The 27,499-nt window shown below is 34.4% G+C and overlaps 2 protein-coding genes across 3 annotated transcripts; one reads left to right on the forward strand and one right to left on the reverse strand.

Annotated features, from left to right (window-relative positions):
• The first annotated feature begins 11,290 nt into the window (after positions 1-11,290).
• LOC116002840 (protein LAX PANICLE 2) lies at positions 11,291-21,693 on the forward strand. Of its 2 annotated transcripts, none has more exons than XM_031243005.1 (4): positions 11,291-12,692; positions 12,939-12,989; positions 13,165-13,246; positions 21,345-21,693. In XM_031243005.1, exons 1-4 carry the CDS (start codon positions 11,776-11,778, stop codon positions 21,552-21,554), a joined length of 1,260 nt encoding a protein of 419 aa, XP_031098865.1. In that variant the 5' UTR covers positions 11,291-11,775; the 3' UTR covers positions 21,555-21,693. The 2 variants fall into 2 exon arrangements, with proteins under 2 accessions (XP_031098865.1, XP_031098866.1); XM_031243006.1 differs by having other exon boundaries at positions 11,292-12,692; positions 13,165-13,237; positions 21,345-21,692.
• Positions 21,694-25,978: 4,285 nt separating this feature from the next.
• Positions 25,979-27,307, reverse strand: LOC116001000 (ankyrin repeat and SAM domain-containing protein 6-like). Its single transcript, XM_031240896.1, has one exon. It carries the CDS (start codon positions 27,219-27,221, stop codon positions 26,277-26,279), a length of 945 nt encoding a protein of 314 aa, XP_031096756.1. The 5' UTR covers positions 27,222-27,307; the 3' UTR covers positions 25,979-26,276.
• Positions 27,308-27,499: the final 192 nt, after the last annotated feature.

A 27,499-nucleotide genomic window follows, 5' to 3' on the forward strand; every position in this document is an offset into this window, starting at 1 on the left:
TTTAGGAAATGTGCTTATGGAAACCATAATAATACCGGTTATAGACTGGGACAACCCCAGTCAAGTTGATTGAGCTGTTGGCTTGGTACCCACAAAATTTTAATTTTTAAGTTCCATTTCATTGGAAGCGCGCGGCTTATTGACATTCTTGTTTTGAACTAATTAGCTATGAATAACCTAGGTTAGTCTACTTTATTGTGGTCCTTTACGGGCAAAAGTCATAAGACAAAGTTTACCCAAGTTTATCCAATGTACATAAATATTTAAAGATTTTAATATACCTATGATTTTTTTTGTAAGTAAATTTAATTTTTATTGTAACAAGTTAATTTGTTTGATGTTTACCTAAAACTAAATACAGGACAAAAATGTAATTCAATAAGTTTTTCACATCCTTAGCAACCATAGGACTATTTTTCAAGGAATCATACTCCTAGTTGACTCATACTTTCCTGACCCAAAGCATATACCCAATAATAACTTTCTATCTTTAAAGCAGTCAAGAAGTTCAAACTTTTCTGATCATTAAATTGTCTTTAATAATTTTAATAAGTGAGATTTCCTCGACCACTATGTTACTATATTGCGACATTTTCACCCTGACTTTGAGAAAATCTCATAGTTTTAAGCGATTCCATTAAGAAAAAAGGGCAATACTCACACTTATACTAAGCATCTACTATGATATAAAATGAAATTGAAAAAGAAAATGGAAGGCAATTAAGCACTGAAGTCAGAGGTGTATAAAAAGGTATATGCAATTAATTAAACCATATGGTCCTTTGTGGTGGCATTAGAAAAAAGGAGTAAAGCAAAATTATGGGAAAAAATGTTTTGGATCGCACTTGGAGTTGAGAGTTGTAAGTATATGGGGAAGTCATGATGATGGCATGATGACGAGATGGAAAGTGGCCTTCAATTGAATGACTTGCTCTCAAGTCAAGTCTCATCTCGACTCATCTACCTAGCTTTTACATACCTTTATGCCATGAAGTGGGGTTATATATATTAATTATGTAAAGGAAATTTAGTAATAATAAAAGTCCAAAAACACTTTTCTCCAACGTAATAAGGACCAAACGTGCACATTATTAATGAGAGAAAATCCATAGTAGTAGTAGTAAATTATTACTAGTATCATCATTATTAACTATAACTGCTTCAATTCCCACACCCAACATTATAAAGTGATGATAATAACTATATATTCATGTCATGGCGATTTATAATTTGTAATTTTTTAACTAGGCTGGAATATCAGAGTTTTTAGTTAAAAATATCATTTTTAAACCACTTTAGGGATCCGAAAAATTCTTTGTTGTTATTATTGATCATGTGCCAAAAGTGATCGGTAACACCAACTATGGATTCGATTGGTTAGTTTTCGATTGAAATTGCAATTTTCCAACCACCAACCATACTAGTTAAAAAATTTGGCCAGTTAGGTCATCAATTGTACGTAATTGCAGTTTTCCGACCACCACCAACAAGGACAAGGTTAATTGGTTAGAAAATTTCCCTCCCTACGCTTCGCTTTCCCCTCGGGGGAAGCTATGGATCGGTACGTTACCCCCCTTAATCCCCCTCGGGGGGAAGGTCATTCGGACTTCCTACGGAAGCCTTCCTTTTAACCCTTCGCTTCGCTTTCCCCAAGGGGAAGAGGAATGAGGAATTCGGTCACGGTTCCCGTGCATTTTAAGTCTCTTTCTAAATGGGCTCCTTTCAGAAGCCTTAACACGTTACCCCCTTGCTTCGCTACGCTACGCTTTCCCCTCGGGGGAATAGTTCAACTCGTGTTTAACTCACTGGTTTAATTATCCGTAACTTGACAGCTAGTGTATGTGGAGATTATGCTCAAAATGACCAGATTCTTTGTGTGCATAACTTTAAAGGTAATTTTCAACGAAAACAAGCCTATCCACCTACTTTACTCTTTGTATTGAGGAACAATGTGCATGATACATACATATAGGATAAAGTGAAATGAAAAGATATAATGCATACATGAGTTTGAAAACATAGAATTGTGCATATGAACCATAATAAAGTTTGCATTGCATGGTCCCTCTCCCTGGCCTGCAGAGGTAATCGAGTGTGTTAGAAAAATGGGCAGGCCTTCCCTCATAGCAATCAAAGCTTGTTGCCATGCACTATGGTAATTACGTATCCTCATCTATCGCTCCCTTATTAGCTTTTTTTGTTTCTCTCTGTGGCTGGCTTGAATTGGCTTCTAATGATATTACACTGCACTTCAACAGTTGAAGGCCAAGTTTATGGAGTGTTGTAGTTGGCTGGTTCTTGTCAGACTTTTCTTTTGCTGTGCAGTAAATCCACTTTGGACCCACCCTCCCTCCCTATTCAAGTTTGTACTAAATATATGTTAGAGACTACTCAATCCTATTCAATTCAATTCCTTCCTACCTAGGGTCATGGAATTATTATCTATCTTAGCTTCTTTCATCTTTATTTAAATCACAACTAATATAAGTTGCTTAAGAATGAGATCTAGGGTTTGAACTTATATAGATACGGGAACACCTTTAGACAATAACGCTTATTAAATGGATCATAGTTCACTCAGCTGTATGGACCATGCATATGGTACACACATTATTTTTATACATAAGGTGTGTATTATTTTTATGCATATGGTACATTATTTTTATACGTAATGTTTATTATTTGAATGTGTATAAATTAAAATACTATGAAAAAACTTGAGGTTTCATTATTTTATATGTATAAGTTTAATTATTTGTGTGCATAAGGTTCATTATTTAAGCATGTACAAATTGAAGGCTAATTATTTAGGCATGTATATTTTAGGCTCATTTATATTATACATGAGGTTCATTATGTGTAGAACATATAGACTTATTCAGGAGACTCCACCCCATTTACTTAGAAATAATCTAATATTCAGTACATCATTCTTCAATATTTGTATGCATAACATTATATTCAAACATGGTAGCCACCAATTAAACCCTAAGTTATGCATGAGAGCTAAATTATTTTTAATGTCAATTATTATAATTGAATATAATGTCACAAAACATAAAGATTTGTTATTAAATTGTCAAGAGAACAAAGAAGAATTTATTCAATTTTTTATACGGGAAAGTTGATGGGTAAAATAGGAGGAAAAGAGGGAGCCAAGTTCAAGATTATAAGTTTGACTCTCCGTGAAAGCTACCTATTGTTCTTTTCAATTTCAGTAGAACTAGAGTTACAATGCGAGTTTCACTCAAAGGTAGCGATGAAAAAAAAAAGATGAAAAGATATGATTTATTTAAAACTTTCATAGAATATTTGGCTAAGGAATTGAAATTGGTGGGGAAAAAAAAGCATTTGTTTGTTTGCTTGCGATATGGAAACAACCTCCACCATGTTATTCATGTAGGTGTAGTGGTTGGTGTATAATATGTTTGTACCACATGACAAATAATAATAAAGGAGGATTCCTAGCAAGTCTCGATTGGTATATGTATCTGCAGCATCTATCTAATTGGGACCAAGATTTTCAATTCCCAGTTTCATTGTCCCCCAAATTAAAACTTTTACTTAGGAACAAAATCAATGACACCATTTTGCTTCATTTCATTTCAACATTTCAATAATGTTATCTTCCATCTGATGAAGAATTATTGTCTGGGGATGGAATATAATTAGCAATTCAACTGGAGAAATCATAGCTTATGATAGCTTAATGGCCAAAAGGAAGTAATAACCCTTTGCCTAATTAATGTTTTAGTTTGAATGAAAGGAGAAATTGAAGATTCAACCTTTCCTACTATCTACATTAAGGACAGTAGATCATAACATGTTTGTACCACATAACAAATAAAGGAGGATTCCTAGCTAGTCTCAATTGGCCAGGTATATATGTATCTGCAGCATCTATCTAATTGGGACCAAGAATTTTAATTCAAAATTCACAGTGCATTTGGTTCAAGTCATCTAAGATTATGCAGATAATGCGAGTGTGATAATGTCATAACACTACCTTATTTGATTTAAGTTATGAGATTATCTTTGTAATCTTATATTACCTCAAAATAGATGTCGCAGTAATATTCCAAGGCAATTTGATTAGCACCGTCCTCTTAGGTAATCTAAGATTACCTTTAAATATTCTAAATTTGCCTTTGTTAACTATTGATTATATATAACAACAAATATATGTTAGAGCGAAGGATTAGAAGGTCGAGTTCAACATTATCTAGCCATCGAAGCGTGTCTTGTTACGTAATAATAATGAAATAAAGTTGCATCTTTAGTACTAGCTATAACTTTTGGGATAGTGGTAAACGCTTAATTATGACAATTGGTATCATAGTAATACAGAGCCTTGGAGGGTTGAGTCCATGCCATTGAAACGTGAGACTAACTACTAAGCAAATAATCCTATCAATTGGTATTTGCTTTATAAGTATAAGGTTTGCTTTTAGCCCAGTGGAGCTTTAGCTGCAATTTAGTTGGTTGAACAATGAGCTTATGAACTCTTAGTTGGGAGATATTTATTATTGACTTCTCAATTGAACCAGTCAACCATAACTTGTCTAGTCCTATTAACCATCTCAGAGTCTATTACTGGCTAGGATTTCAGGGATGGGTTTCACCTAGTGTGGACTCTTGGTTAGCGACTGTGACTCTGTGAGCTTTTTCTATAAAATAAAACTTTAAAATATAGCGACAATGACTTAATCTTGACACGTTACATGCATTCTTCAATTAATAGGTTTAGACAGGTTATTAATAAGTACATTTTCTTAAAATTTGTAAATGATGTGTGCAAGATGGATAGTAGTGCAGACAGAGGTTTGCTAATGTCAAAGGTTGGGAGACTAGGATGATTGTCAAACGTGTGGTGCGAGGAAAGCAGAAGAGAGATAATTATGTTGTTGACGGATGGATATTGATGAGCTTCCTTAAAAGGGCAGGGCAAGGCAATAGAGGAGAGGCGTGCCCTTTGGTTGCATTGCATGCCCGCCCATCAAATCATCCCAACCTTGGAATTTAATCTCTACATGCTCTTCCGCCTTCAATGCCCATCTTTGATCTTTATACCAAAATTCTCTGTGAAGATCAAATGCTTACTATTATGTTAAAATATAATTAGTAGTGAATACATAACTTTATTTATTTATATTTGTGTAATAATTAACACCATTTTCAATTCAAAATATACGAGATTCGGCTTTCCAAACCACCGCCTGACTAGCTCAATTGAAACCGAAGCCCTACTAGGCTAATAAAAGCTAACTACCTTATATTCACGAAGCAATACCAATTGTCAAGATCAAATGTTTATCACCATACCAAAAGTTATAGCTAATTAATAGTGTAGACGCAACTTTATTTTCTTATAGTCACTTAGCAATCAGTGTTACTTTTCAATAACAAGATACTCAAATCAGCTTTCCAAGCTGCTGTCCTACATAATGTTGTAACTTAGATTACTAGATTGAAAAATTGACTCTTATATGCGTATATCATATTAAACGGCTATATCATCCAAAATACGTCAAACGCAAGTCCCACTTGCGTTTGGATTCTGTATTCCAAAAAAAAAAAAAACAAAATAAAACAAAACAAAACAAAACTCAAATGGGACATGCGTTTCTGACTTCAAATGAATGTCCCAAATGAGCTTTTCTCATTTTTGTCCAATTTTCTTGACATTCCTAATATTGTCAATTCCTTGCCATGCATTGTCATTTCAGTCATTCACCCCATTACCCTCTTTCCCTTTATCAAGAGTTTCCATGTTAATCATTGGTGTGCATAGGTTATGTTTGACCTAATTATGAAAGTGCACTACATACATGTTAGATCAAACGTTTATTACTATACCAAAAAATTATAATCAGTAGTAAAGCACATCATAACTAGCTTCACATATCAAATTCACACTAGATGGAAGGATGTTGAACCTCACCCGGCCCAACACTATGGGATCGGAGGAGATCGACCTAGCTTCGATTATATCAAATAATAATATATAGATATCTAGTTAACCAATCAAGTTGTGCATTCACTAGACCTAAAGTCAGCACTCTAGCGACAAGATTGAGTTTGACTCCCACCAACAACATCTTGGAGTTAGGGTTCTGTAGGCTAGAAGTTGAGCCTTTGGGCTCCCTGGGTTGGAGATTGGATTCCTCAAATTGGAAGAAGTATGGAGACGGATATCTTGTGCGCAGAGTCAACAATAGAAACTGACTGGGAGGCTGTTTGGATGGCTCGCAATTTACCTTCTTCAGCCTCCATCCAACACCACGTGTTTTGGAAAATAATACCTTATACTTTAAGTTGTATTATCTTCTACATATTTCTAAAATAGTACAGAGTATAACTTTGTAAAAGACACGATATTATAAAATTTGTGGGAATAAAAAAGAAAGTAGTTTAGGGTTTAGTGTGGGAAGAAGGAATAATAATTTGGGAATTAATGAGAGAGACCGTACAATTGAATGCAGGGAGGGTGGGAAGCACATGGTAGATGGAAGGCAAATGGAGTGTAGCTAACAGAGTCAGTCCATGTCTGCAGTGTTGCCATTCCCCATTATATATATATATATATATATATATATATATATATGTTTATATATATGCAAAATTATGGTCTTGGGTTTATAACAAACACCATCATGGACTCCTTAACTGCCCTATATATTCATTTCTTTATAATTATACCTATAATAAGTTGCCAATTAACATAGTAATATGTGCTCTCCTCTTCGCCTTTTGGTATTTATTATATGTGTGTCGTACATACATAGAAGCACAACATAGGATCGTAATTATGGCGTGCCACCTATTTGTATCAAAGGATATCATTTTTTTAGTTTTCACTCTCTCAATACCCCACCACTTTGTTAGCTACCTTATTGTGTAACTCTTCTTTTTCTTTACTATTATTGTTTTTCACATTTACTATATAATTTTCTCATACTTCTTTCAAAATATTTATATTTCAAGTTCAATTTTTTGTATAAATACATTTTTTATTTAAAAAAAAAAAAGGATGAATAGACATTTTAAACTCTGTTTATTTCATTTTTTTTTTGTTGAAAGAAGACTTGGAAGGTCAAGTTCAACATCTCGCCATCAAAACGTGATATTGGTTGTTATACAAGTATAAAAAAAAATATAATTCTGACTTCGCTACTAGCTATACCTTATACCATTGTGGTAGGTGTTTAATCTTAAAAATTAGTGCCAGGACATATTTTGTAGTTGTAGTTTCGCTAATAGTTACAACTTTTAGCGTAGTGGTAACCGCTTGATTGTTGATTATGTCATTTTCAGTTTTATTTTTTTAGTTTTTATTTTTTTCAAATTAAAAAATATACAAGTGGTCATATTTTCTATTTTCATTTCTTCAATTTTTCTTTTTTCTTTTTCTTTTATGTAAATTTTGATCCCTTAGTTTTAAGTTTTGATTTTGGTGTAGATGTTGTTTCTAGTTATTAATAGTGCATATTTAATTCCTAGATTCTTAACAAAAATAAAAAATAAAAATCACAACTAATGTTATTGACTAAATTTTCCAGGTAGTTAAGAATTTAGAAACTAAATTTTTATATGGTGAATAATTAAGAGGCTAAATTTACATTACAATAATTACAACGAGTAGAGCTGCAAATGAGCCGATCTAAGCTCAACTAGATCAAGTTTTAAATTTTAAGCTTAGGTTTGATTCGCTAATTTTTATATTGCTCGAGCTCAATTTAATTGGCTCAAATTGAGCTCAACTTCGAACTTTGTGTGTGTGTGTGTGTATGTGTGTATGGGAGGATTCAAGTGAGAACATGCTCTCCAAGTAAAAAAGTAGAATTGATCTTATCCATCTATTTGGGTATATGAACGGTTGAGAGTTGATGAAAAATAAAGGAAAAATGATCGTGTTAACTTTATAAATATTGTTAACTTGAAAGTTTGTAATAATTAAAAAATTGATCTAGTATTTTTTTTTTTGTAAAGCACTCAACCATTGATGAACTCTAATGGACAATTGAGATTAATCCTCACTTTTTACACTGCTTGTTCTCATTCAAGCCTACCCCTACATATATATCCAAACTTGAATCAAGTTTTGGCTAAACGATTTACAAGTGGCTCGACTCATTTGCACCATTACAATTGAGATACAATAAGTGTTATTTTTTCAAAATATATATATATATATATATATATATATATATATTGCAAATGTTTCTGTGTTACCATGTAAAATAATAATAATAATAATAACTACTGATATTTATGTTTTTTTTTGTTTATATATATAGAAGGGGTCAAGTTCAACATCTCGCCACAAACGTGATATTGGTTTGTTATACAAGTATAAAAAAAATAAAATTCTGACTTCGCTACTAGCTATACCTTATACCATTGTGGTAGGTGTTTAATCTTAAAAATTAGTGCCAGGACATATTTTGTAGTTGTAGTTTCGCTAATAGTTACAACTTTTAGCGTAGTGGTAACCGCTTGATTGTTGATTATGTCATTTTCAGTTTTTTTTTTAGTTTTTATTTTTTTCAAATTAAAAAATATACAAGTGGTCATATTTTCTATTTTCATTTCTTCAATTTTTCTTTTTTCTTTTCTTTTATGTAAATTTTGATCCCTTAGTTTTAAGTTTTGATTTTGGTGTAGATGTTGTTTCTAGTTATTAATAGTGCATATTTAATTCCTAGATTCTTAACAAAATAAAAAATAAAATCACAACTAATGTTATTGACTAAATTTTCCAGGTAGTTAAGAATTTAGAAACTAAATTTTATATGGTGAATAATTAAGAGGCTAAATTTACATTACAATAATTACAACGAGTAGAGCTGCAAATGAGCCGATCTAAGCTCAACTAGATCAAGTTTTAAATTTTAAGCTTAGGTTTGATTCGCTAATTTTTATATTGCTCGAGCTCAGCCAATTTAATTGGCTCAAATTGAGCTCAACTTCGAACTTTGTGTGTGTGTGTGTGTATGTGTGTATGGGAGGATTCAAGTGAGAACATGCTCTCCAAGTAAAAAAGTAGAATTGATCTTATCCATCTATTTGGGTATATGAACGGTTGAGAGTTGATGAAAAATAAAGGAAAAATGATCGTGTTAACTTTATAAATATTGTTAACTTGAAAGTTTGTAATAATTAAAAAATTGATCTAGTATTTTTTTTTTTGTAAAGCACTCAACCATTGATGAACTCTAATGGACAATTGAGATTAATCCTCACTTTTTACACTGCTTGTTCTCATTCAAGCCTACCCCTACATATATATCCAAACTTGAATCAAGTTTTGGCTAAACGATTTACAAGTGGCTCGACTCATTTGCACCATTACAATTGAGATACAATAAGTGTTATTTTTTCAAAATATATATATATATATATATATATATATATATATTGCAAATGTTTCTGTGTTACCATGTAAAATAATAATAATAATAATAACTACTGATATTTATGTTTTTTTTTGTTTATATATATATATATATATATATATATATATATATATATATATATATATATATATATATATATATGCAAGACTCCAGATAAAAAGCTAAAAAGGACCTTTCTGAATATCTGAAAAAAAGAGAGAACTTTTATGGTAATGTTTGGTTCTTGGAACACGCTCTTAAAGTTGTTACCCGAAGACCCCCTCCAATTTTGCATTATTAAACACCTCCAACATGTACTTCCCCCCAACTCATTCTTCCATTGCATGTTTTCAATTATCACACCATCCATATATTATATATATACATATACCTATTATATCTCCACCATATTTCATTCATTTTCAATTTACTCATTATTACCTGCACGTTTTAAGTTTATATCATTACAAGAAATTTCATCACATTTTTCTCATTTTAATTAATAAACTCAATCAAATTCAATGACCTCTAGCTTATTGGCTATAGAACTTAATTAACTCATTATTTGTTTGATAGTATTTCTTGGGTATCGGCTTGGATGACCGAGTCTAGCAGCCTCCCATTGAAACCTATGGCTAATTGCTAGGTAAGTATAAGAAAATAAAATTGTGCATTCGTTACTAGTTATAGTTTTTCCCATAGTGGTAAGTGTTTGATCTGCATGTGCTGACTACTACGTAAGTATAAGAAAATAAAGTTGTACATTAGCTACTAGTTATAGTTTTTGGCGTAGTGGTAAATGTATGTTTTATCCGCAGTCACAAACTACTACTCAAATATAATTAAGAAAATAAAGTTACACATTAGCTACTAGTTATAATTGTTGGCATAATGTTAAGCATTTGATCTGCAGGCCCTAATTACTACGCAAATATAAGGGAATAAAATGTATTTTGGTTTAATAAGTGTTGGTGATAGCTTGGCACTTTGCATGTGTTGTGTTGGTGTCAAAGCCCATTCCGAGAGAGTTAGGCAAACACATCCCACATGCTAGAGTATATATGCAACGAAGAAGATAACCATTCCAAGGGTGTACAAAGGAACAAGATCAAGCTAGAACCATTATATTTTGAGATGCATCAAATTCTGAATCAAACCATTATGAGTTATTATTGTAATTTGTGCAAAGCTATAATCACTTATTGTTAATCAAAATTCTATTTGAGACTGAAAAGGTACATACTACATACCCCCGAAAAGGTACATACTACATACCTCAGCCGCGTTTCATTACCAACCTCTATCGTCTCTATCATTACTGCATTTATTATTCTCCAGTTCTATGGTGGGCCTAGATTAATGAATGAAAAAAAAATCATCATATTAATTACTTTAATCTTTTATCTCATCTTTATAACTGCACTATTTTTTCACATTGACATTTATATATTCTACTTATTACACAACTCCATGATGTTTGACAAATTAATCATTTTAATAAAAAGTCGTAAAAAACTTTCTACGCTACATATGGGCTAAAGTGTAAATGTAGAATTATTAATTTCCGTTAAATTTTAAAATCTATATCCAAACAATTAGTTTAGTTTTTAGAAGAGATAGATGAGAGGAGTAATTGTATTGTTTAGCAAAAAAAAAAAAAAAAAAAGTCAAGGAAAGATTAGAAGTATTGATAATTATATAAATTGGTGGCCTGGCCTGGGGGAAGTGTCAGAAGTACCCCTGGCCTGCAGGCAGAGAAAATGAAAGAAAAGAAAAGAATAATAACAAATAGAAAACCCCAAAGTAATAAAATAGTAGAATGCAACTGACGGACCACCATCTAATCCCATGGATCTCTCTTCTCTTCAATTCTCTTGTATTGTAATGTATTTTACCTAATATAACCGACCTGAAAAACATTTCTTCCCCCTAAGCTTCACAAGCTTCCAAACAAAGGGAATTTGGGGGAATTAATGGAAAGTGAGATTTGCAGGTATTATTCTCATTCTTGTCCACTGATTTGTCAAGGATAATCAACACCACGTTGTACAATACTACGTGAGAACAAACAAAACCTATTCCCCTCTCTTCCTTTCCTAGTTATTCCTACCTACTATCATTTCATTCATCAACACAACAAAAAACATAAATCTCTCTCCCTCTCTCTCTCTGGGGTCAATGGGTATCTCTGTTTATTCCTTCCCCGCCATAACACCACCTTCAAGAACACAAAACACCACCTCGTAGTTATCAATTCAATCGTGTATCTATATATATATATGGATTTAGTTACCCAGATCGAGAATAGTAGAGAGAGCGTTAGTTTCCCGGAATTGTGTGGCTTTTTGTTGGGGGTTTGGGGGGTTTTGGGGGTTTGAATATGACCATGTTTGATAACAATTTTCCTGCTTCTTCTTATTATTACTACTATTGTTCTGATCAAAACCTGTGTGGACAGCATTTTGATGGTCTTGGTCACGGGTATAGGGGTCTTATGAACCAATTAGAACACCAAGGGTTTCCTCAATCTTACTATAATAAGAGCGCAGGTTGTTTGGTCGGGTCGGATAATAATCTTGCGGATACGGTAATGGCGGAAGATGAATCGAGAACGGAAAGTGTTAACGACGAGGCGGGCCCCAGTTATTCTAAGGATGTTTTAGCGGCTACTACGGCGATTAATCGGGGAGAGGAGGAGGAGGAGGATGATCAGAAGGGATGGCTTCAATTGAGTATCGGCGGCGGCGGCGGCGGCTCCGCCTCCGCCGCCGCGAGCGGCCGCGAGAATAACGGGCGGGAGGGTTTAGGATTAGTGGAGCTCGATCTGCTGCCGCCTGGGCCGCGGCCGGTGCCGGTGCCGCCGCCGCAGTATCCGTTTAGTGCGGCGGCGGGGGCGGGGGTGGAGTTTCGGGCGCCGCCGCCGCCGCATTTTGCGCTAACGAATAGTGTAGCGGCGCCGGGCGCCGCCGTGGGGTATATTAGTGCTGCGCCGTCTTATTTCTTGCAACAACAACAGCAGCCGGGCGGGTCGGACATGAACTGGGCGATCCGACCCGCCATGGCTATCCCGGCTCCGGGCGTTTCCGCGCCGAGTTCCTCGGCTTCGCCGTTTATGTACGCGCCGCCGCTCTCGGGGTCCCGTTTCGCGCCGCGCCCCGGTGCATTCCCGTTACTCTACGCCGGGGTCGGCGGCGTAGGCGCCGGAGGGTCTAGTCCGAGCTTGGAGTTTAGAGTGATTGATCCTCCTCGACGTCCACTTTCCGGTATATGGTTTTCGCTTCAAGCTTCTCAAAATCAGTAAGTGAAAAAATACCGATAACGAACAACGGCCATATTTCTAGCCTGTCCTTCTTAATTTATAGTCATTTGCCAGCTAAAATCACCGGACTATGTTTACCTAGTACTTAGTTGTGGCTATGAGTTTTTCTCGTTGTCCAAAACAGTACAGCATCCATATTTCTGTTAGTTTTGTTGTTGTTTCATGTATTCCATTTTCTGTTTTTTTCTTTTTTCTGAATATACTGTTTTTGGCATACGTTGCAGAGCCAAGGAGCCATTTTTGCCGCAGATATCGAAGAGCTACCTAAGAATCAAGTCAGTATTTAATCAACCTTAACCCCAACATTCATATATATACTATATTATTGTCGTTTAATTATTTCAAGTTTTCACACTGCAATTTCTTAGCAAAAAACTACCTCAGCTCATCTACTACATTCGATCTGTGGGTTTAGTTTAATGATGTTGTACTGTTAATTGTTATTATCAGAGATGGAAGCATGACAATCCGATTGGTGTTGAAGTATCTAGTCAACAAGCTACAACTCGACAACGAGTCCGAGGTATGTAACGTAAGCCCCTACATTCTTTCACCCTCTTTCTGTCCCCTTTTCTTGCTAGCTTTAACTAGGCTTAGCTTTAGAATCAGTACGGGCATACCCTCAAATAGTAGATGCAGACCAGGTTTCCCTCATCCCTAAAAAAAAACCTAAAACTGAACTTTAGAATCATTGCGTACATCCCCTCGAATAGCAATTGCAGTTTACCTCGTCATTCAAAAAATTAAAACTGAACTTTAGAATCAATACAAACCGTCAAGTACGTAATTGCTGCAGTTTTCCTGATTACTTGAAAAACAATAAATTGAACTTTAGGATCAATGGATTTTGTCGTAGTACATGTTACAAAAGGGGTAGTAACCAGAGGAGATTATTACATTGGAATTAGGAAATTAGGAGTGGCAAAGATGGATGAGATGGTTGGTGAGAGAGACAGCAGAACTAAAGGGTTTCTTATGTGGGATTAGATGATGACTTCATAATTAGGTGGGACGTACGTTTCTTGGAACCCATCTTCTGGTTTTGTATTATTAGCTTAAGCTCGCTCAGCTCTCAATTCCACCTATATATATATATAGGGTGTTTGGCCTATACATACACTACTTACACAACAAAACATGCCTTTTCTGTACGTCTAATTATGGGAACCCTCCAGCTTCTGCTTGGTTATATCAGAAGTTGGTGATTATGATTATTCTATTTGGAGGAAATGTGTGTGTGCGGTTTGGTGTAAGAACCAAGTGAAGATATGTTCGGAGAAATTAACGTACCACCTTATCACCCCCACAATTTTATCTTCGTAGAGGTTAAGGAATAGCTAGCTACCTGCAGCTTCCATGAAAATAACGTTTCTGTGTTGCAGCATTTATGGCTACCATTCTATGAAACCTTCTACGTATATATATTTTCCATGCACAAAGAAACATTTATTTTACCCAAAAATTTACAACGGCTACTGACCTATAGCTAATCAACTCAAACAAAAAAGATTAATATATAAACAGCTTTCATAGAGAGACAAACTTATAACTTTGTTATTAACCAGCTAATTGTCTGATTAACTTGGTTGAGGTGGGATTAAACTTATAATCTTGTAATTTAACCAGTTAACTGTCAGACTAACTTAATTGGGATTTGCCTGGTACAAAAAGAAACCTAGCTAGCTAGAAACTTGGTTGTGTTTTCGTGTTTCCTAGTCAGCTCAAATATTCTATAGGATGCCGTTGCTTCATCAATTAACCTAGGTAGATTCATGTATGCATAGTCTCTTTGGCTGTTTCTAGGTTTTTTGCTGCATTAATTTAATCCATGAAAGTCAATGTTGAAATATCCCATAATTATTGAACTGGCTCAGCTCGGGCAGTATAGTAAAATGCATGCATATATAAAACTAGTCCCTTTTGTTTTTAAATAACTAAATAAAGATTAATATTTTCTATAATTCACACTTGTGAGTATTTAATTTCTAAGTGAAATACTTTTTTTCTTCTTTTTTGTTGATCAAAATATGCTTTTTTAATGGTTACACGTAATAAATAAATTTTTTTTTATAACTCTTCGTTTTAATACTAAACAATGTAGCATAAAGTTTTGCTATGTAAATTAAATTATTTTCAAGCTATTAATTAGATCAGAAAGGATAAAATTTATAGTTTTTCTATGGTCTTTTACCATTTGGGTATTTAATTACACAAATTAAATACCTATTTTCAGTTTATATATGTTATAGTAATTAAATTCATTCTTTCACCTACTTCATTTAATAAATATAATTTGTTTAAACATAGGAATACAATTCATATATTAATATAACATCAAATTATTATGCCGTTTTTCATGATGTATTATTATTATTATTATTATTATTATTATTATTTAAATCAATGATGTATTATTATATATAATAACATCTTGAATTTCTTGCTGAATAATAATATGAATATTTTTATTCTTTTTTTTTATTATTATTTGGGGGGAGGGGGGGTTATATTTATAGTTTTCGAGTATGACAATATGGTGTTATTTGCATGCATGTAGAGGCCAATACAGCAACCTTTGACAATAATCGAATTTTTGCTTATGATTGTTAATTAAAAATTAGGATTAAGGATATGTAAGGATATATTCCTGATTAATCTAATACAAAAACATGGTAACAACAACTAAACATGGAAATTTTTATTAGTTGAAGTTTCAATCTGTGATTCCTTTGAGATTTTTTATAAGGTTACGTTGCTTGTCATCCTCACCTACCCCTCTCCTACTAAGGCACGTAGACATTAAGCCATGGGCTATATATATATATATATACACACACACACACACAATCACACAATGACAGACAACATTCTGTTCAGACATTAGCAAAATATTCCTTTTCATTTTGTTAGTTCTCATGAGACATATTTTAGTAGTTATAAGTATAAGGTCAACTATCATGTCCCTGACATATGCATAAAATAAATAAATAAATAAATACCCTATATTTTCTAGGTTAACATAAATACTAAAAATACATATTCGCCTTTAGAAGGGTCTTGATCGATCGGATGATTATTCTTTGTATCGTTTCAAGAAAAAAAAAATCATATTTGATTTGTATCCACCGGATTGAGTCTAGTAACTAGCCTCCTTCCTCACATTAGATTCACCGATATGGATATTAGATTCGTGGTTCCTCTCCTCCTCTCCCTCTCAAGCCCCCTTCCTCACACTTTTACCCTTTTCAAAAACATAAAGAATCTTTAGCATAGTGTTTTTTATCAGAATATAGTTACACCCTTTATTTTTTTGTCGTCTTATTTATAAAGAAAATAACTGCATAGACTTTTAGTATTCTGTACTTTTTCCATATCGGTGTAAACCCCTCTTATGAGAATAAAGCAACTCAAAAAATTACACTCTCACCAAAATTTAGTTGCAGACTTGCAGTACTAAAATTTGGTCGGAGTTCTAAACTGAAACCCTAAATCTTTAAAAAAAAAATTTGTGGTTGAAATTTTTTCAACCATTACAAATAGAAGATTATAACACCTAAAAAACTATAAAATCTTGAATTGATTTGATATCAAATCTAACCAAACATGGGTTTTTGGGTACATGAAGCTAGTTGATGCTCATAGTAGCTAGGTAGGCGCACAAAGAAGAAGAGAGATAGAATGATAAATGATAGATATATCTCGTAATGATTAGGCAGGACATACGTGAGCAGCGATGGGAAATTTCTTTATTACCATTGGGATAATAGTCTTTAGGATAATGATTAGAAGAGAGCCTTCAAAATATATCCAAAGAATAAAGAAATTTATTTTTTTTCTCAAAAAACAAAAAACAAATATATTGAGTGCATTGACTTTTTGAAAAGGGGAAAAAGAGGTGGATATTAAGCATCAAAATGATCATCCTAGGGCCACTAAGAACACACGTGGACCATGTCGTTCTCGAGCACAAATTAAATCTTAAAAGCCATATTTTCATCTAAGCAGTGAATGTGAATCTCCTCTAATATTTATCTAATTTTAAATATTCTTCTAATAGTGGTTTTTGGTAATACTAATAAGTAATTTTCTAAATCTTCAAAGTGATTGAAAACCAGAGAATTTACTTCAAATCTTAAATTTTTTATTACTTTCTAGTGGTGAAAGTCTTATATTTTTCAACTGTTTTTTATTAAAATTTTGATGAGAAATCATATTTTTTACCTCAAATTTTATATTTTCAATCACTTTTCAGTAGTTGAAAATTATAAATATTTTAACAGCAACTTATATAAATTCGAGATATGATTATAATATATAGTTTGCTAGCTTATGGTCGTCATCCATGCGTGTAAAATGGTTTAGAAAGAGAAAGGGAATGTTTAATTTGCATGGTTTCGTCATGCTTTTGATAGTTTAAACTCAGCCCTTACGTACAATAGCTAATGTGTGTGCAGGCCCCTTCACACCCATCAAAACCCCACCTTAAGTGGTGCCCTTTTATTAAAATATCCCATCATATCTCTTTATCTCTCTCTCATACAAAAATCAACTCTCTTGTGAACACTTCTTAATCGAGTCTCTCGCATAAAATATTTTTAGCTCAATTTATCAATTTTTTTTATAGTTTACATACTATTACACAGAAGTAAGTTAGGTTTATCTAGTACACATCTACTTTTTGATCGAGTTAATTAAATAGAAAATAAAATCAAAAAGAAGAATAATATATTGTCTTTAAAAAGGAATAATATCCCAAAAAGTTAAGGGTAGGGAAATCAATAGATATACCAAGAAGAAAGGGGGTCGTCGTCACAAAAGGAATATATTAAATAAAAAGTTTGGTTACGTGTTGTGTGGATCAAGCTAGCAGTCGGTATTGTCACCAATTAAGATAGGGATTCTAAACTTAGCGGCCGAGGGCTAAAAGGTCAAGTCTACATTTTACTACTTGTCGAACATTGAAAGGTCAACTATAATAATGATTGTTACATAGGTATAATGAATAAAATTACATTTTTGCTACTAATTATATATTTTAATATAGTGATAAGCGATTAATCTTGACAAAGTGATTGCGGATAACCCACCCCTCCCATACTCTAACTAGGAAATTTCACACTACCCCTCCCCATTCTATTCTTTTCTTCTCTTTCCCATTGATCCCTAAGCTAGTCCACAACCACCATAGCTTGCAATTTGCAAACTCATTTTCATACCACTCACCACTTTTTTGTCTCTTATTCATCACATTATAGAATAAATGAATAATAATGAGAATTTTGAAAGTTTTATTATCTTTTTTTTTCCTTTAATTTTCATAATATTGTTCACTATGCGTGCATTTGTATCCCCCTAAAAAAAATGATATTTACAATTTTGGAACAAATAAAAAAGAAATTTATTTGCATGCTTATATGTCCAATTTTGTAGTAGTGATGGCGTTATGGAAACTACATATCGCTCTATTAGATGGTATACATTTTTTAGTAGAGAAAATTTTATAGCTCTCAATATTACTACATTTAGTCCTACTCTTTTAATTTTGCTTAATTGCATCATTGACTTTCATTTGATTGCCTTAATCAATCCTCTATTTAAATTTTTGTCACTCAACTGTTTAATAAATATGGCTGAAACATAAAATTTCATCATTCAAGCTAAGTCTCCTACCCCCAACATGTAAATTCTCTCTCGATCACTATGTAAACTCTTATAATTGTATGACAAAATTACATGTAAGCCCTCTTTAATAATAATGAAAGTTAAATAGAGGACTCACTGTGACAAGACAAGTGAAAGTCAAAGTTGTAATAAGATAAAATTAGAAGAATAAGACTAAATATAACAATGTCGCGTACAATAGTTGATAACTAAAAAATTAATACATTTGATAAGGGTAGGTGATGGATACAATTGCCACACACTAAGAATCTAAGGTAATATATAGATAATAAAATTGTATAATAGTGACAAGTTTGTCCACGAAATGTAAATATAATTTTTAAAAGGTGTTAGATTACTAGATTAAAGATGGCACCTTATCATCATTCATGAAGGAATATTGACCTTTAGCTTCATATATATATTAGGGTTTTTTCTTTTTCTTTTTAATTACTCTTAGAAAGATAGACGTGAATGAGACGTGCATGAAATGGGCAAATGTGACGATGTGCACATGTTGTTGTTGTTAGGTATTTGCTTTGAAAACTATTTTTTATTATAAAAAAAAAATTGAGAGAAAGTGCATGCCGATTCGTCGCCGTACTTTTTGGATCCGTCACCTTTTCTTCAATTCCATTTTATTTCTTTCACGCCTTTAGAATTAGGGCTTTGGGGCATCAAACAAGCTAAGGTGTCAATCACATCTTTAAAATTAGCGGTCGATATTCCTAGGTTATCGAGAACCCTATAATGACATATTAACTGTTTCTTAAGTATAAGAAAATAAAATTGTGTTTTTAATTTACTACTAGATATAGCGTTTAACGTAGAGATAAATGTTTGATCTGACAATGGGCATTAGAGTGGCAAGTTTTGAGACTTGGGAGGGAATTGTTGGGCGGCAATTGGAGGGTCGAGCCCAGAGCCCAGAATTCTGCAAGTATTTAAAAAAAATCGTTATACCTTTGTTACAAGCTATACCTTTTTAGCCTAGTGTGGTTAGTGTTTGATCTTGATACTTTCATATGTCACGAGATAGTGGTCGAAAACTTAAGGTTTGTAACAATAAATTGAGTTTTTGATTACTTTAGAAATCAAAAAAGATATTTTTTGATTTACCAATCACTTATTAAAAGTGATCGAAAATACAAAAAGTTATCAAAAAATTTAGACGGTTAAATTGTCGAGGGTGTTTATAATTTTTTTTTTCCTTTTATATGTGATTGATAATTGGGAACTCCTGGAAAATTATATAATATATTTGGTACGAGGGTGGTTAAGGTGTGAATGTTTTTGTAGGGGGGAAAAGAAGAATAGAAATGATAGCATCATAGTATGGGGTGGAGATATAATGATTAAAGTAGGGTTAGTGGGTGGGTTTTTTGTGGCTGAATTTCCTGCATGAATATTATTATTTATTATTATTATGCATGATGGATCATGCATTTTGCGATAAAGGGGATGAAACAAAATCAATCGACACAAAAGTAAAGCAGACGTTACAAATATTTGTCGAAACCTAAAATGCTTCACTACGTCACCATGACCTCAATATCGATCACCCTCCCACTCTCATCACACTTTAGCTCCGATTTGATTTTTGAATAGGTTGGGCGGCGATTTAGAAGATTGAGTCTAGTATTTCAGTATTTCACTATTAAAATGTAGCGTTGATTATTATGTAACTTAAAAAAAAAAGGTTATCCATTCATTACTAGATCTAATTTTTAGTTTAGTGGTAAGCGTTTGATATGACATGTGATATTAAAGTAGATATTGCTACGAAAGTAAAGTTGCATAATGATAAACGTTAGGTTATGACCATATATATATATATATATATATATATATATATATATATATAAATCTGTTCAAATGTGGTTGCGCCTTCCTGTGCGGTTGGTACGATTCGCATCACTCAATGTTAGACAATGCACCACTCAATATTAGAAAACGCACCACAATGAAAATACACAAAAACACCACAAAACACACCACACACCCAAAATAATGCACCACAACTCTTCTGCTCTTAATGGTGCATTTGCTAACACTGTGTGGTGTATATTTGCATACCTAGTGGTATGTTTTTGAGTGATGCGAATCTAATTATGCATATTTGTGTGGTGCATTTTATATATATATATATATATATATATATATATATATATATATATATACACATACATACATACATACAGTGTATGTGGTATAGGTAGCGTATGTGGTATAGATAGCGTATGCGGTATATAGCTTTGACTTATTTGTTTTCTAACTTTAATGGGTTTATTTAATTTCTTATCACATATTAATTTTGTGCCGTAAATATTTCAGTCATAGCATAGCAGGTAGATGTGTTATAATTAGTTATTATTGATTGAATGATTGTTATTGTTGCTTTTAAGATTATAATTTGAGTTAAATCCGATTTTGATATTTTGACTATTACGTTTTTTTCATTTTCAGTCTTCAAGTTCAAAATTAACCAAATTTATTTCTGACTTCAAAATGTGTCATTTTCAATCCTTTTTATAATTATAAGTAACACATTTTAGGACTAAATATGGCATATTTTTAATAGTTAAGAAGTAAATTTGACCAATTTTAAGCTCGAGAACTAATATAAAAAAATGTAATATAAAATTTTTAAAAAAAATTTGACTGGCATGCACTTTTTTTTTTTTTTTTTTGGGTACGAGATAACCTTGTTATGTATAGTATTTGAATTGTATCAAGTACTGGCCACATAGTACTCTTACAATCAAAGATATTATACATGACTATACTCAATATAAAAAACACCGATATTAATTGATGCTATAAATTTACCATCTAATACTTAGATATGTATATTATATGTTGATGATTTTTTTTATAATCCCAACATGCATAATAATGATTATGATTATGATGAAAATAATAAAAATGTGCAATAATAATTATTATATTATATTGCATGGTGCATGCAGATAGAGATAAGATGTAGAGGGCAAGAGCTACCGCCATCGTTGACATTGCAACACGTAAGAGATGAAATATGGATGAACAACAGCAACAACAATAATGAACATCCTCCTCCATTCACTTTGCTTCCACATCCCTCAACCTCTGCTACTACTAATCATCATGTCATGCTGCTTCTCTATGGCAGAAAGTCATCATCATCTTCAACTGCTTAATTATAATTTTTTTCTTTTCTTTTTTTACTTTATTATTAACTCCCATTATTATTATTTTTATTTTTATTTCACTTTACTTCTTACTATTTATCTCATCATCATCATTCTTGATCTGATCTTACCCCCTGCCTTCTGCTGTTGCTGCATGTTGTATCATTGCTAGTTTTTGATACCCACCCAGCTTTTTTTTTTTTTTTTCTTTTTTTTTTTTCCCCCTTTAGGGTTTTTTTCCCTTTTTTTTTTTTTTTTTCCCCCTTTAGGGTTTTTTTCCCTTTTTTTTTTTTTTTTTCCCCCTTTAGGGTTTTTTTCCCTTTTTTTTTTTTTTTTTCCCCCTTTAGGGTTTTTTTCCCTTTTTTTTTTTTTTTTTCCCCCTTTAGGGTTTTTTTCCCTTTTTTTTTTTTTTTTTCCCCCTTTAGGGTTTTTTTCCCTTTTTTTTTTTTTTTTTCCCCCTTTAGGGTTTTTTTCCCTTTTTTTTTTTTTTTTTCCCCCTTTAGGGTTTTTTTCCCTTTTTTTTTTTTTTTTTCCCCCTTTAGGGTTTTTTTCCCTTTTTTTTTTTTTTTTTCCCCCTTTAGGGTTTTTTTCCCTTTTTTTTTTTTTTTTTCCCCCTTTAGGGTTTTTTTCCCTTTTTTTTTTTTTTTTTCCCCCTTTAGGGTTTTTTTCCCTTTTTTTTTTTTTTTTTCTTTTTTTTTTTTCTCCCTTTAGCGTTTTTCTCACTTATTTATTTTGATTTTTAATTTTTAATTTTCACCATTTTTCTTCTCTTTTTTGGAGAAGGGAAAGAATACTTGATGAGCATATACCTCAAAATTGATATGTACAATGTTTTGAGGTTGACCGACCGATTAACATGATGAATTTGTATTTTTATGTTTTTCTCTGATTTACTATAACATAGTTTGGTTTGGCTATTGGATGGTGTTACATTGCATTTTCACTCAATTTTTTTATTTTTGTTTGGATGTTGAGGAAACTTGTAATAATAATTTGAGAATGTGTGTTGGGTAAATTTTACTTTTGTTTAATAATATGTAAACTATACATAAGATAAATCGCATTAGAAAGATCTAGCTTGTGCGACAAATTTGACTAAAAGAGTGTTGGATTGTGTTGTATTTTTAAACATTGTAGATGATGAATGAATATTTGCAATTCAAATTATGTAAATGGGAAAGTAAGGGATCATAGAAAAATTATACCATTGTCCATGATCACCGGTACACATGTTTATTTTTAATATATTGAATGTTTATCTTTAGCGTACGGTTGCATTTAGGTTAGGTTAGTGGTTCACCATGCAACATGATGATCCACGATATAAGGATAAGGGATTATACCAGATGTTATACATTTGTAGATTTGACAAAACTAAAGAAATGAGTTTGATTAAATATTTGGGCCTCCCATTCTGGTCATACTCTTGCTAAAGCGGGTGGCTCTCAATCTGGTCATATATACTGGGAGAGTTCTCCTCCGGAATCCATTGTGACTAATCGCTTTAATATAGATACAATCCAGACTCATTAGATGACAATTCTGCTATATAGATATAATAAAATATTCTCTTAGAATATCTTAGTACTAGTACATGAGCCCAAAACGATTGAGGATCTGAGGCTCATATAGGAAGTTTGGGATGGGCTTGGGTATTGTTATATCTATTGGTACTTCAATCATAAATTTTGAACTATGCATATAGATGAAATGCCACACGTCGTTTCCAACTTATCCAGATGCCTTAATATGCCATGCCAATCATCTTCCTTACAGCCTGCAACAACTTATAGATTAGCTGATGTAGTCGAGCCCAACAGATTAGTCGAAAGCAATTCATTCATCAGCATCATCAAGAAGCGTAGCAACAATAAACCGAGGTGGAATATTAATTCACACTCTACAATCAGTCGTACAAAGGAATTTCGATTCCCTAGCTAAGAGATGAGAGTCTCGAGTCTTTCCTAACAATACTAATAACATAGGTTGTCATAGCTGTTTAGATATATTGTCAATCTTTCCCAACAATACTACTCCGTAATAACATGGGTTGTCATAAATGTTTAGATATATTGTCGTGTTACATGACCCATTGGCCACCACCATCAAAGGGAGAACATTAATACTCCGTAACATAAGTTGTCATAGCTGTTTTGAATATATTGTCATGTTACATGACCCACCCGCCAGCATCATCAAAGGGAGATGCCACGTCAACCAACTTGCAATGTGTCATGACATAAGCAATTAAGAGCATTCTTATCAATGGAGTTTTTTCGCGGTTATTGAGAAGTTTTTGTAAGTGTAATTAGGAAAGAGAAAATGGGAGGGAGGAAAAAAAAAAAAAGCAAATATGATTTATTAAAAAAAATTAAAAAATTAGAAAAGACGCGCCCACCTGGCGCGTGCACCAGGGTGGGCGCATGCTGTGCGCTAAACACGCACAACAACCTTCCTTTTCTTCGATTTGCACTATTCCAAGCTCCCATGTTTTGCAAGAGCTCTCCGCCTTCTCTCTCTCCTCTCTTCTCTCATGTGACATGGCAATCTGACATTATCCCCAAAAAAGAAAAAACCATTGATAAGGGTGCCCAAGGACCTGTATATACAGTGATCCAGTCCCACATTCCTGGGCATCTTAATGTTTAAAACATCCTTAACACAACCATTTAAGGTGTCAAAATAAACTCAACTTTGAAACTCATGACCTATCCCTTTTCCTATATCCACTTGGCATTCCAAACACATCAGCACCACACACTCCCTGAGTCCCTGGATGTAGAACATCATTAACAATGCTGAAGTCCCACCACAAACAGCAGAAAGACAGCAGCCTAAAACCTTGGAAGCACAAATTACAACTGTACACAATGCCATTGGTTTAACATTCAATATCCACACAGTACAAAAACAAATGACAAATACAATATGAGAACCCCTTCAACATCAGCATTGATCTGTTGACACTTTAGGAAATTCCCAGATTTATACCAAAGAAACAGCTTCCACATAATTGTATCGCATCGATGCCCCCATACCCTCTTTTCTTCTAAGGCAAGCAGGTAGCTTAAAAGAAGATAGTAACAAAACCGGTGGGGTGTAGGCGCACACTGATGAGGATGAACCTTGAACACCCAAGTCAGAAATGGACAATTCAATTCTCAGAATTTGTCTCACCGTACATTTCTTTGGTATTTAACAAGCATAAAGTAGTTCACTATGTTAAACTTCCAGTCAAAACAGTCCAGAGTACTTCAGCAACATCGACTACACTTTCGGTGGCATCTCTGTTTATGGAACACTACAATAGAAACTGCAACTAGAATCCCCATTTCAAATAGGCAAATGGCCAACTCTTGAGTTAATTTCACAGATTATTCTATAAACAAAAACTTACCTAATTTGCCTGGCACCCCCACCCCAACATCCTCATAATCATGTCAGAACATCATTATCCTCCTTGTCCATGAATTTCAAATTCTAATATGTTGATTTGGGTGGGGAGTGAGGGGGAAGGGAGAGAGAGACCGAGATCTTTCGCTACTAGAATCAACCATTTTTAGCCCAAGAAACTATTACAGCACGTTTGGTTCACGGAATGAATTTTGAGGGAATAAGAATCATATTCCATTGGGAATGGAATATGTCTATTACCAGGAATGCTATTCCATTCCTTACCTATTCCATGAACCAAACACTTGCTCCAAGCTTGGAAATTATCACCATCCTCACAATATACTGCTTCAAACATAAATGCACATCAACTACCCTATACACACATTAGGAATTAGAAAGATGAATTCTAATATGTTATTCTTGCCTGAATAACCAATCCAATGTTACTAAGCAAAACATGTTCCAAATTTCAACACTTGTCCCAGGAAACTCTTTCTATACATGTGATACCAGAATTTCAGCTATGTTCTGTCCTCACTTTCAAAAGAACACAGCACAGAATGTTGCATCTCTACATAAAGTCTGTATCACACAGTCAAAAGTAATTGCACAACATATAGGGATGGACCAAAGACACTCCACTACTCCAGATATGACTCAAAGCTACCCTCAGAAATATCCAAAAATAATGGCACTTTGTGCGTCAGTCTTGGGCATGAGATAATGTTAAAAGCAGCAAGTAATAACACCGTATATCCACATCATTAAATGGCGTTTCAAAATTTACAGAGCACAACAAACTTGTCTGCAAGAGCAAAGATATTGCCATAATTAACTCCAACACCTAATAGCGCAGTAATTGCAGAGAAACATCTATCTTTGCAATCTTTATTCAGATATACTTGTCAAGTTTACTCCAAGAACAGAACCAAAACGTGAATATATACAAACATATCTATTTCTCAAATAGCCGTAGGCAAAAGATACTGCTCTAGCGAGTAAGAATTTATTCGGTTATGATGAGTTCATGTCTAGAGTTCACTTCTAAACTTCATTTGAAAGATTGGCATCATGAGAATGGTACATTACTAAATCAAGTTTCCTTTTTCTTGTCACTTTCATGTGTATCAAGGAGTACATATTCACAATAGCTAAACATATCCAAACCATGAGAAAACAAGGAAAGAAATCTAACTCCAAAACTAGGTAGCATTTATACCATTATTCAGGTTAATAATATAGGAAAAAAAGAAGGCAGAAAACAGATGAACAAAAAGAGAAAACCCATTAGAGTTAACTGCATATTTATATATATATAATATCTAGTTCTGGTACTCACGAAAATCCTTTCCGGAGCTTCAGGATGGCAGTGTACATTTTCCGGCGGGAGCCGACGGCGTTAATCCCCATATCCTTGAGATCTTCCAACGTTAACATCGGCAAAACCTCGTCATCTACCTCGTGAATTTCGAAAACCGGGGAGTACCGGCCAAGGCCGAGGCCGATTAGCCAGTCCCTCACGCCGGAACTCCGGTCCTGGGAATTCATTTCTGTGTGAATTCCTCCGTTGTTGAGATTATCGTTATCTCGGCTTTCCGATAGGCGTGCCCTATTGGCGCGCCGGTCCCAATACTGGAGACCTAGGTTTTCCATGGAATTAACGGGGCTCTGCTCTTTTAAGGGGCTTTCGGAGCCCTCAGGCTCGAAATCGCGGAACTCTTCGTGGTCTGCGTGGTCTTTCTCCTCACGGAAGAAGCTCTCGCCTTCGATTCCGCCGTTGACGGCGTCGAATTTCGAAGAGGAGGCCGTCCAATTGGTGCGCGCCCGCTTGGTGGGCCGCGGCTTCATCTTGGGCTTCCGATTCCCCAAATCGAACGCGAAATTGTTGTTGTTGTTGTTGTTGTCCTCGTTGACGGCGTTGGCCTCGTCGTAATTTTCCCCGGCCGATACGGCGCCGTTTACGAGGTTCGTTAGGGGTCGGATCTTGGAGGTCTTAGCTGCCAGAGACGGGTCCTTGTGGAACCGCCACGTCTTCGGCCCGCGCCGCGGCGGCGCGTCGTAAGGAGACTCCCCGATCTCGCCCAATCTCACGCTCGGCCGCCGCTGCCGCTTCGGAGCCAGCCCTTGCCCCAAACTGGCCGCCGCCGCGCCGCTGTTCGCGGCGGCGGCGGCGGCGGCGGCGGATTCGGCTGGAGGCGGAGCCGGCGCTATCGACGCGGCGGCGGCGGCTGGCGGTGGAGCGGCGGCGGCGGGGATCTCCGACGGCTGTAGCTCAGCCATGGAAGGGGGGGAGTGAGGGAGAGTGGAGGAGAGAGTGAGAGATAGAGCGTGAGAGATAAGCGAGAGAGGGGAGAGAATCTAGTGGAAGCGGTTGTAGGGAGACAAACCTTGTTTTTGCGGCGGTGTTGAATGTTGATTAGATTAAGATTAAGATTTGATTGTCGTTTTTTTATTTTTTGCCTGATGAATTTCCAGAAGGTGGCCGATGGATATACCGTGGAGTCCGCATGGATTGCAATTTTTGGGCCGTCGCTTCATCGGCCCTAATCCCTTTTTTT

Source organism: Ipomoea triloba, chromosome 13 (genome assembly GCF_003576645.1).
Source record: "Ipomoea triloba cultivar NCNSP0323 chromosome 13, ASM357664v1".
Taxonomy (NCBI): domain Eukaryota; kingdom Viridiplantae; phylum Streptophyta; class Magnoliopsida; order Solanales; family Convolvulaceae; genus Ipomoea; species Ipomoea triloba.

Bases quoted from the DNA above. Each gene is read 5' to 3' on its own strand.
- LOC116002840 (XM_031243005.1), top strand. From the start codon at position 11,776: ATGACCATGTTTGATAACAATTTTCCTGCTTCTTCTTATTATTACTAC. The intron at 12,693-12,938 runs GTAAGTGAAAAA...CATACGTTGCAG, and splicing joins CTTCAAGCTTCTCAAAATCA to AGCCAAGGAGCCATTTTTGC. The intron at 12,990-13,164 runs GTCAGTATTTAA...TGTTATTATCAG, and splicing joins AAGAGCTACCTAAGAATCAA to AGATGGAAGCATGACAATCC.
- LOC116001000 (XM_031240896.1), bottom strand. From the start codon at position 27,221: ATGGCTGAGCTACAGCCGTCGGAGATCCCCGCCGCCGCCGCTCCACCG.